Source organism: Acipenser ruthenus, chromosome 15 (genome assembly GCF_902713425.1).
Source record: "Acipenser ruthenus chromosome 15, fAciRut3.2 maternal haplotype, whole genome shotgun sequence".
Classification (NCBI taxonomy): domain Eukaryota; kingdom Metazoa; phylum Chordata; class Actinopteri; order Acipenseriformes; family Acipenseridae; genus Acipenser; species Acipenser ruthenus.
Genome location: NC_081203.1, coordinates 6,083,969 through 6,097,300, shown reverse-complemented (window position 1 = coordinate 6,097,300; position 13,332 = coordinate 6,083,969). Strand labels below are relative to the sequence as shown.

Genomic DNA, 13,332 nt, shown 5'->3' with positions numbered 1-13,332 from the left:
TTGGGGCAATGGTAAACAAAGAGTTTACTGGTAATATTTATTAAATTGCAGTGCTTCTCTTTAAAATAAATATATGGTATAATAATAATATCAAACATACAACAAACAAACAAAAAAAAGCATGAGCATGAAAAGCATGGTATTTGTAACAGAAAAGTACCCTAATGTGATAAAATTGAATACCAATCTTTAGTAATCATAAATCAGAAGTTATTTACAGAACAACTATCCAAAACATATATACAAAATGCAGCAACATATATTCAATGAAGTATTCTAAAGCCTTTTTTTTTTTACGATTTGGAAAAAAGATATAACAAAGGAAGACCTTCAGCTTGCTGTAGTTAGTGTTATCCTACCTGCTTTTTGGTAATATATAGAGCTTAGTTTGGAACAAAGTCTTGGGTTTAAATAAGACTGTTGATGATTTTCCACCCTTTTAAAATACCAAAACATACACATTCTGTCTCCCAAATGTAAGCCTTATGTTAATCAGCAAGCAAGGATAATGTGCAACACTTAATCCATTTTGATCTTGAGGCAAAACATGAAACTGATTCGTCATTGTTTTTTTTAAGTATTAAGATTTAACCTTAATGCGTCACACGTCACCTTTGAGAACTGTAAATAATTAGACAACAATCAAAGATTATGCTATTATGAATATATTAAATACTGTCACCCAAAAAGTTAACAGGCACACTCTTCATTACAGAGCTCGGAATAGAAAAAAAATAGACAGAGAACCTATGATTACAATTGCATGATAAAAAAACAAACATTAAAACTGTGATCTGAGAGTGCAGCTTCATAGATGAATACCGTGCCCGGTGCAGAAATACCTCTAACAAAAAGTTCTTATTGTAACAAATAACATAACACCTGTTTTTACCCTTTAGACAAGGGATCTCCAACCCAGGTCCTGGAGGGCCGGTGTCCCTCCTGGTTTTTGTTCCAATGGTACCCTAAATTGCTTAATTGGTCCAATTAATTAATTTAGTGTACAGTTAGAACAAAAACCAGGAGAGACACTCCAGGTCCAGGGTTGGAGATACCTGCTTTAGACCATACATGGGTTTAAAAAGTAAAAATAAAGGTTTGTACCAATTTACCTGTCAAAGGTTTCAGCTTCCACCACCCCCTCTTATTAAGGAGCTTTTTTCTTTTTCTCTTTTTATTATATTCCCATGATTCTGTGCAACCAGTGCTTTGATCTTGAATACAATAAACCAGTCTTCTATATTAAAAGCAAATACAACTAGACAAACAGTAACACAGTAAATGAATGCCTATAGTGGATTTCTCAGGGTTTTTTCTCTTTAAAATAGTAAAATGTTTCCGAGCAGCATGTTTTGAGAGAAGTTGGGAGACACATTGGCGGTATATTATCTGATGATTTGCATTATGTGATGTCAGTATTATATCGTAAAGAACAAGTGTAGTGTTTTCGCTCCAGCCATTAAAAGGAATCTATGTCCACTCCATAGTTTCCTGGTTCAGGGTAGAGGATACAGAATCCCTGATTAAACTTTCCTGCCTCCAAAGATTTTCCTGTCGCTTCAAGAGTGGATCCGCAAATAAATACACTCCACAACTAGTGCCAAACAATACTTCAAGTAAAAAGAAATCCACTGGTTAGAAAATGTGCCACATGCAGAGTCCATTTTGTTTAAAAAACCTGAACAGACAGCACCAAGATCCAGCTTACTTCTGTTTCTCCAAAGTCAATTTGAGATACCAAAATAACACTCTTTCACAACGATAAGAATCTCAGGTTCCCCCACAGCATTTACTGTGTCCCATTTATAAGTTAGATCTGAAAACCAAGCAGTCTTTTAAAGTTTCTACTGGAAAATATATACTGCTGATGTCGACGCGTTCTGTCCAGGACGAAAGCAAACAGTTTCCCTCCAGAATCATCCTTCATTTCCCAGATTTCTTTGGCACAGACGGTCGCTTGACTTGCCATAGATGGTTGTGAATGGTCAGAGCATCCACACTGACGGACACGGTCTTGGCAGGGATCACGTTAAACTGTTTCCGGTCAGAGCTGTATTTGTAAAGCTTGTCGATCATTTTCTTGCTGATGCTCTTTGGCCCAGTGCCTGTCACCTTGTGGATCTCTTCAGTATCAGGGAAGTAGGAATAAAGTGAACGGAACATACAGCCAGCATCGCGGAAGAGGATCATTAGGTGATTGGATTCGCACTTCTCAATTACCTGAAAAGAGAAATACAACTTTATTACCTTAATGTTAAGAAAACATCTTCTTTGTAACACGTACAAATATTCTAATAAAATTATAATAATTCTATATCTATATACAAACTAACGGCAACTTTGCTGTACTAGTTTAATCTCAATCCATTATGCTTTAATACAATTGTATTTATTTACTGTTTTACAGCAGCAAAACTGGATTGAGCTGCAATATGAGTATTTCTTATAGGTCACATAACACATTCGCAGTTAGTTTTCTGAGTTTACACTGTAAAGTTCCAATATGAAATCCATACCTCCAAAATTGAATTCTTGTGTGGTTCATTGACTTTTCCAGCTAAGCAGCAATGTGAAATAGCATTGTGGATAATTGTTTTGTTTGATTTTGCACTGGGTTCCTTGAATAATTTTGGCCCTGCACAAAAAAAAGTTTAAATTAGCTCTAAATAACTGAACAGCATCTCAAAATAGCCATCTAACATGATCTTAATTTTACTAAGAGTAGTTCTGTCATTTTTTATAAATAATGGAACAACTTGAAAAACTATTACAGTATATACTATACTTGGCAAATATAAATATTTAAAGAATTAACTGCTAATCAATAAATCAAAGCACTTGAAGAAAATGGGTTTGTACCAGTGTATTCAGCCACAGATGCAATTGAAGATGCTGTCGATGCATTCTCCCAGTCTCGCTCAGTGTTTCTGCTGGCATTTCTGCTCAGCCCAGGGAATGATTCCACGGACTCCCCCCTACAAGCAAAAGTAACAGTTATAGGTTTTAGCTTGTGAAGAAATGCTATTTATCTGACTGAGTTGTGATGTATTGGTTGTTGCTGCATCTCTAGGACCATACATCTCTTGTTGTATTTACTTGAAACTTCAAAGGCATAAGCGACAGCATTGGGGAATTTGTCAAGTTACTTTGACTTCACCTCCTATCGAATAGGGCTGGAAACAATTTTATTGACCCTTTGTATAGAGATGTGCCGATTAGACTTTAGAGATAATCATAAGTGGTCATCTTTATATTTACATGAGGATGGGCTGACATAACTCTTGACAATACACAGAGTATAAAACATACTTTTCAATTATTCCCAAAAAACAAGAAACCAGCCAACTTCAAACCTTGATAGAAAAAAAAACCCTGCAAACTGGGATGAGTGTAAGGAAGTGCAGTTGGAGCACACACGTTTCCCCAATCTCACTATGGAAAGATTACATCAATGTGAAATGTATACTTCAGGATTTGCAGCTAATTTCAGACAGTAGAAAATGTACTCAAAACAAAAACTTACCGCTGAGATGCAGCCCCACCAGAGTGAACACTCTCAGCTTCAGTGGTAGCTGCTGAAGCCAAAGACAGACTGGAGCCAGACTGGGCACTGCTCAAGTTATCAGCTGAAAAAGGAGCAACGTTTAAGCAGTTGGAAAGATCAAGACATTTCTCAAACAGCATGTCTGACAAAGCACATATTGCAAAAGGTAAACGGATCAAGATCATGTACAAAAGAAAAAAAATGTGGCAGGAATTTCTTCAGAGATGTTTAATTGCGTAACAAAGTTACTCACATAGTGTCTGCAGAAATTATTTTACAATAAAGAAATTACTAGGGATACACTGATAAAGACTTTCAGGGCAGATACCGATAGCCGATAGTCATCTACCCATATCGGCCGATACCGATAATAATAGATAGTACAGGTAACAAGGCAAAAGGCCTGTATGTAAACTGTTTTATAATGATAAATGTTAAAAAATGAACAGATATCATTTACATGTATTTATGACAAAAATGAACAAGTTTTGTTTACTAGTTACATTTACTTCATTAAATGAATCCAAAGAATAAAGTTGTATTATATTGTGTGCTTGTAGCAATTTATACATTTATTTTACAACACAGGTCACACAAAAATAACACTTTGCATTTATACTAATAAAAACACTTCTGTAGAGTGTGACATTAACTTTTATAGCCACTTGCTGTCAAACACCTATACTGTACAGTAGAAAAGAAATGTAGCCTACACAATGTCAACTACAAAAACGTTAAATTCATGCATACACTGCTTAAATGCGGCACAAAAAAAAAACCCAAAAAAACTCGTCAAATATTAATAATGTAACGACCTGACAGTCTGCGCTAAGAGGACTTGTTTTGCTGTTCGGACGCAGAGTGTTGAGCAGCACGGGGCAGGCGAACACTCAAGTCTTAAACATTCGAAGAAGAGAGCTTGCTTGCTTTTTTTTTTTTGTATCAGAATAATATTCTACTCGCAGTTCATCGTTGGATTTAATGTAGCATCAAGTCTGTTCTTCTGCACACAGATCACTATCCTATTGTTGTCTTCAAATATGTAAAAAAATAAAATAAAAATTTGGTTGATCGCACGTTGCACAGCACTGGGAAAATGACTGTCTCAGTGTTCTTGCGTCATTAGTATAGTAAGCACGCCTGACCAAACATTCAGTTGTGCGCTGGAAGAAATTCAAGCACGAATATCGGTGCACATTAAAATCAGCTAAAATAACAAAAACTGCCGATTGTTTTTTTTTTCCTTTTTTTTCCCGTACCATGCCAATAGGCTACTGATTACTGGTGCACCTCTAGAAATTACTTTTGTAAATTCCCAGAATATTATTTCTGTTATTAATGTATGAACAGGGATATTACAGTTTATTTTGTATTTAAAAAGAACAAAAAACATCCTTCTTTAATTTTGTAGTTAGAAACAGTCCCCCATCTACAACACAGTTTGTTTTGTGTGATTTTCTCTCTCCTCATTTCAGTTGGGGGTCCCTATTCAATACCACTTTTCAGACAAGTGTGAGAACCTCTGCATGCAAAAGTCAATACGTATGTGCTACAGCGTGGCCTGATTTTCACATTTCAGTCTGTGTATTTATAGATGGCAAGAATGTATTAACCCTTTGCATCCAACACCATTTTTTCATTTATGACCAATGGTACCGGGTACTTGAAAATATCATTCACCTCCCCAAATGTCACCGGGACTCCGGCAGGCAGTCGGGATTTGTTTTCTGCGAGGTATTCCTGTGTATAAGATAAAAGGAAAACTGAACACAATTCTGGATCTACTTTACAAACAGTGGGACTGAAACAAAAAGTGCCCTTCCAGCTCCAGTGGGAACTTTAAACCAATACATTGTTCCAAAGAAAACAAACAAGGCATGCCATGAATATACATATCCCCATGCCAAGGATATAATCATACAGGTAGCTGTACCATCACATACCATAGCATGTTAAATATCATACTGAATGTCTATGCGGATATATCAGAAATGCTCAGTTTCACCCCCTAAACACTCCTACTTTATCACACTCCTGTGGTAAAGTAGGTCAGAAATACCCATGCAAGTTTTCATCAATCTTGGGCAAGCAGTTCTGAAAATACAGCATTCATTAGTCCAGAAGCCTCAAACCATGCAAAAGTGGGATGAAGAGAGGATGTGTGACGCAAGGAAAGCAAAGTTTGTTATATTTATCGTAACAGTTTTAAATAAATGTTTAGATGCATTTTCAATGTGTAGCAGAAACTAATACCCAGTGTGTAGCTGGTTATTGCAGGCTTGCGTGGCTTGCTTGTGTTCACTATTCCTTGGATGATGTGTTAGTTAGAAACAAATTCCAGAAGAATAAAAGGATGAAAACTTCGATGTACGTCTGACATAAATAAACACGAACGGTAGTAATGTACATCTCACCACAGCTCTAAATACAAAAAATCAGAGCATTCATAACAAAGATCCCCATGACAGGTTTCTCCATAGATCTCCTGACGGATATCCAATTGTGATAAATTGTAGGTAGAACATTTGTTTAAGTTGTTTTCTAGATCCAAGTAAAGGTGTAACATACGTACGTCTAGTATCTGCTTATACGTCCAAGATTCTAATACACAACAAAAAAAAAGTCCCCAAAAAATGCTGTGTCATCACAATTATAACTCCATGCATACATTTTAAAACACAAATACACCACCTCCTTTTAAAATTAAATGGTAGGATGCAAAGGGTTAGTAACAACACTAATGCCATGTTATTACTTTTATATCTACTGGAGGAGAAAATAGTGAGCTCAGGGAGTGTATTTTTTGCAACAGGCCAGATAATCCTGTCAATTGCTCTCGATGAAAGTGAGTGAATTTGAACAAACATCAAGAACAAAACTTTTCAGCCTTTTCAGATCTTAAAACGCAATGCTTACGGGTAGAAGAGCACTTGGACGGAGTATCGCTGTAGGTTTCTTCCCGGTGGACAGATTTGGGCCTCTGCTTCTTGGGTTTTGTTTTGAGTTTCCCCTGTCCCTGCTCCTCAATTATCTCCTGTTGTTTCCGTCGCAGGTACTCTTGTTTGATTAGCTCTCTCCGGGCCTTCTCCTCTTCCTTACGAATTCGATCTTCCTCTGCTTTGCGCCTTGAAAAAACAATAGTAGTGTTAAAAAGCTAATAAGCCAAATGCATTAACAAATCCTATCACCTAATCTGATTTAACTTTGATTTACACTTGTATGCACAATGAATGCTGTAGCTCAGATTCAAGTTTATAGGGTTATTTTTTGTTGAAAAATAGATTAGGAAGGCATCCAATACCTTGCCTCCTCGCGTTTCTGTTCAATCTCTGCCTCGAGCAGATGCTTTCTCAGACGAGCCTCCTCAGCCTTACGCTGCTGTTTCAGGAGGAAGGCAGCACGTTTTTTTGCCAGCTCATCCTCAGCTTTCTGCTCGTCCTGCAATTCAAAAGTTACATTTTAAGCACACATTTTTATACAGACAATTCCATTCATCAACCCTGTTTAACACCTCACAAAAATACTTTGTCTTTCAACACAGTGGGAAAAATAACTACACTAAAACGCAGTTGTTAACTGGTCCTAGTCTTAGACATGCAAGACAGATATATTTACTATTTAACTGGTTATCTTTTTGCTAACTGATGGAAAAAAAAATAATAAAAAATATCTTTAGATGCCTAAACCTTATCCCCTATTTCATCAACTGATTTTAGCATTTTTGTTCTGTTTGGTCATCTGAAAGACAATAGATTAATCTTATACTCCTTTTCCATTGGCACATCCGACCCGTGAGGGCTCGGTATGGTACGGGTACGGGTGGTTCTCCACTGGCTATTTGTCAAGCCAAGTGAGAACCAAACCGTGAAACTCCAACCTCACAAGACATCTGAATCCGGCTGCAATTTTCGTCATTACATTGCATCAGTAAACTCCAGAAAGAAAAACTACAAACATAGTGGACAGCAAGTGTGATGAGAGCAAAGTACAGCCTTGGGTTGCTGAGGAAGTGCAGGCTCTAGTTTCTCTGTGGACAGATAGAAGTGATCATGAAGATTTGGAGTCGTGCGTAAGAAATGAGAAAGTTTATGCCCGAATTTCTGATGGTTTGAAGCAAATGAACATAAACCGCGGTTACTGTACACTTAACTCACACACTCAAAAACACAAAATTCTACCAAATTTCTCATCACTACCTGTACAAAATACTGTACAGTTGTACCATGCATACAAGTACGGCTCTCGATACTCTCGCGCATCTTTTTTTTTTTTTTTTTTTTTAATAGAGTTATGACACCCAAACAAAAAACTAGAAAAAACAACAACTATCCTTAAACAGGATATCTTTGGCAAATCATGTTTTTATAACCTTCTTTTTTCCGCTTCAAGACAACTAACTGAACTTTAGTAAGTCGATATAAATCAGTAAAATGTGTGGATTATAAAGAAATTCTTAAATATATTTACAAAATATAGCGATAAAAGATACAGTTGTACCATTGGTCTATTAATTTTTTAACACCATTTGTTTGCGCATCTTTTAGCAAACTGAGTTAATTAATAACAATAATTAATAATAACAACTGTCTTTCGTTGCGTGAGACAGTCAGTAGCACGGCTCGGCTGTGCAGTGGAAAAACAACCCAGGCTCCCCTTAACCGCACCGTGATCCTCACACATCAGATGAGGAACAGAAAATAGCATATAAAGCATAGAAATACTTTACCTTAAAGAAGAATCCCAAAACAGACTTCTGGTCTCCCTCGCCCAACGTGTCTGCCGATGTGTCCTGAATTTCAAAGTTCCCTTCTTCAGTCGGTGCCTTCAAGTCAGAAAGATCCACTTCAATGAGTTGAGTTTTACTTTTCGATGACTCTTCAAAAGGAATGTTCTCCTTCCCAGAACCATCAGAAGAGTTTAACTCTGCTTCTTTTAGGTGGTTAGCTTGACATTCATTATACTCTTGCTCTGAAACATTGTTAGTATCTTTCGAAGTAGAAAGTACAAACGTCCGCTGGTTGGCCTCCTCATGCAGCCTGAAGCTTGACGAAGACCTCGGCGAGCCCTTTTCTAAAGTACCACTTCTTGATTCCACAGGAATACCGCTGATAGGACTTGCATCTTCTGGCTCAGCTTTAGCTGTTCTGTTACCTGGGAACGGTCTCAAATGAGGAAGAGTTTCTATGCTTTGAGTTGGTGTGATAATACGAGGGGCACTCTGCTGTTTTTCTTTTGACAATTTTAGGTCTGTCGGCTTTGAACGTGGACTCCGGCCCAGACCAAAACGAGGCGGTTTACGGACTGTCCCATTTCCCGTTGGTGAAAGTGGTTCCACAAAATGCACAGCTGGCCTGATTTTTTGCTCAGGTGGGTTACTTTTACCATTGGGGGATGTTGTGGTAGGAGACTGAACATTTTGTTTCATCAGTAGATCCTGCTGTAGGGAAAGCTGCATCATTTGCTGTTGAATGGTGCTTATAGCATTATTCAACATGTCAATTGAGCGGTTGCATTCATTCACGTCAATTTCAGAACCACTGTCATCCAACAAGATTGTGGAATTTAACTTATTGTCTGTATCCAGCACAGTAGGTGGTGTTGGAGATTCTCTCGCCCATTTCACTGTACTTCTGCTTTCCTGCATATCCTTTTCTTTGGGCACTTCTTGGGGATGGTGAAGGCTGTTGTTTGAGGAAACTTCTTCAGCTCTAGACTGTTGCGCAGACAAAATAAAGCTTTCCCCATTGACCTTTGGGTCCTCTTTCGAAAGGTAATCTGGTTTTAAGGGCTGAGGAATACTTTCAGTTTTCCCTTTCTTTACAACATGCAAAAAGGCTGCTTTGCCCAACTTTAGCCTTTGTCTTGCAGACAAGGCTTCCATTTTCTTTTTCTGGGTCTCTATCGCTCTTCTTTTCTCCTCCAACTGCATGTGAAGCTGTACTAGCTCGGAAGCTAGAACGTGGACATTGTCTTTGCTCTGCCTGGTAGGGCTCTGATCTCGTTTCTGTCTCCATGTGGTCAAGGGTACAGGACCACATTCTGAGCCATCTGGGGTAGTCTTTTGTGAGCTACTTGTGCTCGACTTAGCCTCATGGCTGTTAATTCTTTGAAGTTTTCGCTCTGCAAAGCTTGTCATCTTGATGCTCCCGCTTGCCATGGATACACTACTGGCCTGGGAGATGGTACTGAGGCAAGGACTTGAGCAGCCACTTCCTCCGTCTTTGTCCTCATGTTCCTTTACCTTCATATCTTCTTGTAACTTTGCCGATTCTTCTTCACCAAAGTATTTCCTTCTAACCGGCCGGATCTCATTAGCTACCTCCAAGTCCTGATCAACTTCATCCATATCAAGAACTTCTGAATCCGAGTCTTGCCTCACTTCCCATGTAGATTCAGGCATACACAATGGGCTACCACTTCCAATGCTTTCTGTAGCTTTTTCTTCAGATTCAGAACAATGAAGGAAGAATCCTCCACTCTGCTCCCCAGGTGCAGGATCAACACTGCTTGTGGCCAGCGGTCTAAAAGGCCCAAATGCACTCTCCATTGGGAGTTGCACAGATTCTGTAAGAGTTGAGTCTGTAATGTTGGTAAAGTCAGAGCTGGAAATAGGTGTGAAAGTACGGTTTAGATCTGGATCTGCACTATTCATAACTTTTGTTCGTGTCGAAGGCAAATTTCCATCAACCAGCCTCTTGGAAGCGGCGCCCTTGTGTCTCCCTTCTCCACTTTCCTGCTCTTTGTTGACATTCACAGACTTCTCTTTTGCTGGTTTTAAGGCCGCAGGCATCAATGGTTCCAAGAAAAAGGAACTAGGTTGTGAGGAACTTTCATCCTGTACCCTAGGTGACCTGGCTGTTGTGGCCCTTGATGAGATGCTCTGCAGCTCAAGGTCCCCTTGGTATGGAAGACGGTTGTTTATTCTCTCCTCAGATCTTATGATAGCTATGAGTTCTTCTTCCTCCTCATCCTCTATACTGACATTCCTAAGCAAGCCTTGTCCATTGACCTTTCTGAGGCCAGTTTGTGGCTGATGTTTCGGTGTTAGATTGATCACGTTGGAAGCCAGGCTATCTTTGCTGATTGACCTGGCGAGACTGACATTGTCACCAGAGGCGATATCTATGTCACTGTCGGTTGCATAATGAAGAGCATATGGTGTAGGTTGGGAGACAGGTCTATAAAGAAAATGACAGAAAAACACTCAGTGAGAATTAAAAGGTCGGACTTGGATTTAATTGTGCAAATTTAAATCTAATGCTATATCCTATAAAACCTGTTGATATTGTATTAAAGCTTACCATACAGTGTCAATTTATTTTAATTACTACCAGCATAAATTACATGTGCACAAAAAAACTCAAAGAATGGCACACATCAGTACTTCACAGCAGTTTGCCAAACATGCCTTCTTTAAAATAGGAATATAAACTAAACAGGGCACAACAATACTGTTATAGACTCTTCTTCAGCGAGCAAAAGGTTGCCATTGTTCAAATTTGGCACACACAGCTTTCACTGTGTGCCAAGACAATTAATAGAAGGCTGGCACTGTACCTCTGTTTCTTCTCTGGCCATGCTACCACTGAACCCCTTGGCTGTCCATCATCTTGAGTGAGCGAGTTGGAACGATGGCGAAGACCTAATTTAAACAAAGGGGGGGAAAAAAACAAAAAACAGCTGTCTCAAAAAGAGTCTAAAAAGTCAGGGTCTAACAATACCAGACTTAGCAAAGCTTGGATTTGAATTAGTGCACCATTACACTGGATGCATTATTATGAGAACATTTTAACAGCTATTACAATTGATTACAATATCTAATGATTTCTTCCTCCTAGTGTACATGCTTCACCTACCCATTACTAATACTGCAGGTGGCAGCAAAAGCAGGTACTGTTGCATAGAGTAATGTTCTGCAGAGGCATCATAGATGACGTATTTTAAATATGGTAAATATGAATACTTTGATTTAACAAGACACACATCTATGAGGCACAGATCAAGGCTGCATTAAGCACCAAACCCTGTATCAATCTTGGAAGGACTGATCTGTCAGCTTAGAGCTTACCTGGACTATCCTCTCCCTGCAAGGATTTCTGTTGCTTCTGCCTTAGAGGTAGCAATGGATGAGACAGACTATATGCTGGACTTCCCTTACTACTGAAAATAAAAAAAGAAAGATTTTATATTTTATCTTCTTAACATTGAGAAATACATACAATTAGTATACCAGTGCTAACAAACAAGACATATACACACTTTAATATATGTTTATATTGGGGAGAAACACACATACTGACCAAGATTGGATTTACACAAAAAAAAAATGTTAATTTTGAAAAACCAGATATGAAGGGAAATAATCCACAACACAACTTACAAGAAACTATATGTGTTAAAAATAAATAAAACATAGCCCTGTTTACACTATCTGTTCAAAAGTTTACAACTTATACTTCCGCTACTATGCAAAGGGTTTTGTTTTTCTAATAGCTGTAATGATGTAAAAACAATTGGAGCCAATTTGGTAAGAATTTCATGCATAACTATTATAAAAGCCTGCTGATCTGCTGGTTTGGTATTTGGTGCCCACAAATTAAGGCCAGTTATCAGATGTCAATTACAGTATAAAATAAAAAAAATCCTAGTAAAATGATCACGAAAGGCTTTTAGAAGCAAACATGACAAGATTTTACTTATATTATTTTCATCAAATACTTTTGTACATCATCCATACAAACTACTAAATGGCAGAAACAAACAAAAAAAACATTCAAGGAGATTCAAGGCACAGCTGTTTCCCTGCCGCTAATATTTTCCATGGAAAATGTATCAATGTTGATTAAGCAGAGTGCACCAAAAGATCACCATTTACCAAACAGTGGCGTTGCACTGAAACAAGGACAGACTTACAGCAAGTCAGACTCTTCAGGGTGCAGGTAGTACCTGCTACTGACTTCGGGGCTGCTCTGAATTGGAGGCGGCAGTGGTGTTTCTGCTGGACTGGCCATGCCGGCCGGGCTCACCATGAAACTGCGTTTGGTTGCGTTTGAGATGGGAACAGGAGGACGGGTACTCTTTGACTGCTGCATTGCTCTCGCTGTTCCAGGAAATACAATGGACAGTGTCAACTCTAAAAAATGTAAATGATCCAAAACAACGCTAAAACTAGAAACACATAGTAGGGAAGATTAAAATATATAACAGGGTACTACTTGAAACCGGTGGCTCGAAATCATCGGTGGCACAAAGCATTTCAAATATGCAACACCCCTATTTGATCTCTGGTATCACCTAGCTAGCATAATCCCAAATCTTGGTTAATCTTACCATCTTTAATTTCTTGAAAGTCCCTTGGCTGCACAAAGTCAGGCTTGACAATTTCAAACCACCAGAACAGTTCAGCAATGAAGACCATAACATTATGCTAAAAGAAACAAGATCAAAATATGTTAGATATTCTGAAGATCTTAACATTTACATCAAATACTGGAAATAAATGGGAATTGATAACTTCAATCCCTTACCTTCAGCCCTAAAGGAGCATACAACATATCCTCTGTAGTGAGATAAAAACCTTTGTTGAGATACTCATTAGCAAACTCTTTCAGCAGCTGAATATTGTATAGGCTGTCTGCTATAGAGGTCACTTCCTTCAAACATATATCTAAAAAAAAAGAAAAACAAGTGACATTAAGATTACATGGAAAGCAGACGTGGTTTAGAAACATTCAGCAATGTACAAAAACAGTGATAAGCAAAAAGGTAGTCCTACATTTGTTTGCAAA

The 13,332-nt window shown here is 38.3% G+C and overlaps 1 protein-coding gene across 6 annotated transcripts in view; it reads right to left on the bottom strand.

Moving 5' to 3' along the window:
* camsap1b (calmodulin regulated spectrin-associated protein 1b) overlaps positions 1-13,332 on the bottom strand; it is a 35,837-nt gene continuing 22,505 nt past the window's right edge. For 2 of the 6 annotated variants that reach the window (XM_034037285.3, XM_058987044.1), the window contains 13 exons: positions 13,072-13,211; positions 12,875-12,971; positions 12,458-12,644; positions 11,613-11,704; positions 11,102-11,186; positions 8,271-10,722; positions 6,846-6,982; positions 6,461-6,669; positions 5,225-5,284; positions 3,524-3,626; positions 2,860-2,975; positions 2,517-2,635; positions 1-2,220 (listed from right to left, as the gene is read on the bottom strand). In XM_034037285.3, the coding sequence (XP_033893176.3) occupies positions 1,924-2,220; positions 2,517-2,635; positions 2,860-2,975; positions 3,524-3,626; positions 5,225-5,284; positions 6,461-6,669; positions 6,846-6,982; positions 8,271-10,722; positions 11,102-11,186; positions 11,613-11,704; positions 12,458-12,644; positions 12,875-12,971; positions 13,072-13,211 (4,094 nt within the window). In that variant the 3' untranslated portion in view covers positions 1-1,923. The remainder of the gene's footprint in view (positions 2,221-2,516; positions 2,636-2,859; positions 2,976-3,523; positions 3,627-5,224; positions 5,285-6,460; positions 6,670-6,845; positions 6,983-8,270; positions 10,723-11,101; positions 11,187-11,612; positions 11,705-12,457; positions 12,645-12,874; positions 12,972-13,071; positions 13,212-13,332) is intronic. The other 4 variants (XM_034037286.3, XM_034037287.3, XM_034037284.3 and 1 more) reach the window with 3 other exon arrangements.